Here is a 1,109-nt window from a genome sequence, read left to right as displayed (position 1 = left end):
AGAGTAGAATAATAACAATTTTAAGTAATACTTCTGATAGATTTAGACGGAAACTAAGTATAGAAATAATGCGGATGACATCATCTGTGAGAGATTGAAGAAGAAGATAGTGAAGAGTCTTATACAGCAGCAGTGAGATCAGAAGAAGTTCTGAGAATGATTTGAGACTAAGATGAAGAGAGAGAGAGAGAACAAGAGTGTTACTGTAAATAAGTGATAACAGAAGAAGATTGAGAGAGTATTAAAGTGAGAGATAAAGAAGTCAAAACTGATAAGTTTTTTATTTATTAAGAGATAATGATTTTTGATAACACTTCTGTTCTCTAATTAATTAGCAGAAGCTGGTAGAGAAGAAGAAGATTAAGACCTTATTCAGATCTTGAATGTGCTTCATGATTCAGAATATTGAGAAGACAGCTCTGCTCTCTGAGTATATCAATCTGCTTATCACTGAGATGAAACCTGAGACAGCAGATCAGAAAATGCGGGATTCTGAGATGCAGATTAACCTGACTGAGAGAAAGCAGCAGAAACTCTCTTCTGAGAAGATAGTGAAGAGAGATTTTGAGATGATTATCATCTCAGATGAGGAGAAGAAAAAGAAGAAGAAGAATGAGAAGTGAATTATGAAGAATGATAAGAAGAATGAGAAGAAGAAGAAAGATAATGAGTAGAAAAAGTTTTTTTCTTTTTATATTAGTTAGTTATAAGTTCATAATTATTAATAATTGAAATTAATTTTGAGTTTTTAAAAATTATTGTACAAGTTGTAATCAAGTCAGGAACAATATATATATATATATATATATTTAACTATCATGATTCATAAATCACTATAATGTATAAGTATCAACATTTTTTCAACATTGATATTCACAATATTAATATATTTTTAATAATATTATCTGATAATGTAATTTAGTAATACTCTCTTTCACAATATTAATATATTTCAAGAAATATGATAGAGATTAATCAAGATTATTTATTTACTTTTATATATCAATGATATTCAATCTGAGTTAGTACTAAAATTATAACTAAGCTAAAAAACAAGATTATTTTCTCTTATATTAATTCTTCTTACACACATCAGTGATCAGTTATTG

The 1,109-nt window shown here is 27.5% G+C and overlaps 1 protein-coding gene across 1 annotated transcript; it reads left to right on the top strand.

Annotated features, from left to right (window-relative positions):
• Positions 1–392: 392 nt before the first annotated feature.
• On the top strand, positions 393–623 carry BDCG_02342 (uncharacterized protein; the record flags this gene model as incomplete). Its single annotated transcript, XM_045417887.1, has 1 exon — positions 393–623. One exon carries the CDS (start codon positions 393–395, stop codon positions 621–623), a length of 231 nt encoding a protein of 76 aa, XP_045274597.1.
• Positions 624–1,109: the final 486 nt, after the last annotated feature.

This window comes from Blastomyces dermatitidis (assembly GCF_000003525.1).
Source record: "Blastomyces dermatitidis ER-3 genomic scaffold supercont1.2, whole genome shotgun sequence".
NCBI lineage: Eukaryota > Fungi > Ascomycota > Eurotiomycetes > Onygenales > Ajellomycetaceae > Blastomyces > Blastomyces dermatitidis.
The sequence above is the reverse complement of the archived record's forward strand: the minus strand, read 5'-3'. Positions and strand labels throughout refer to the sequence as shown.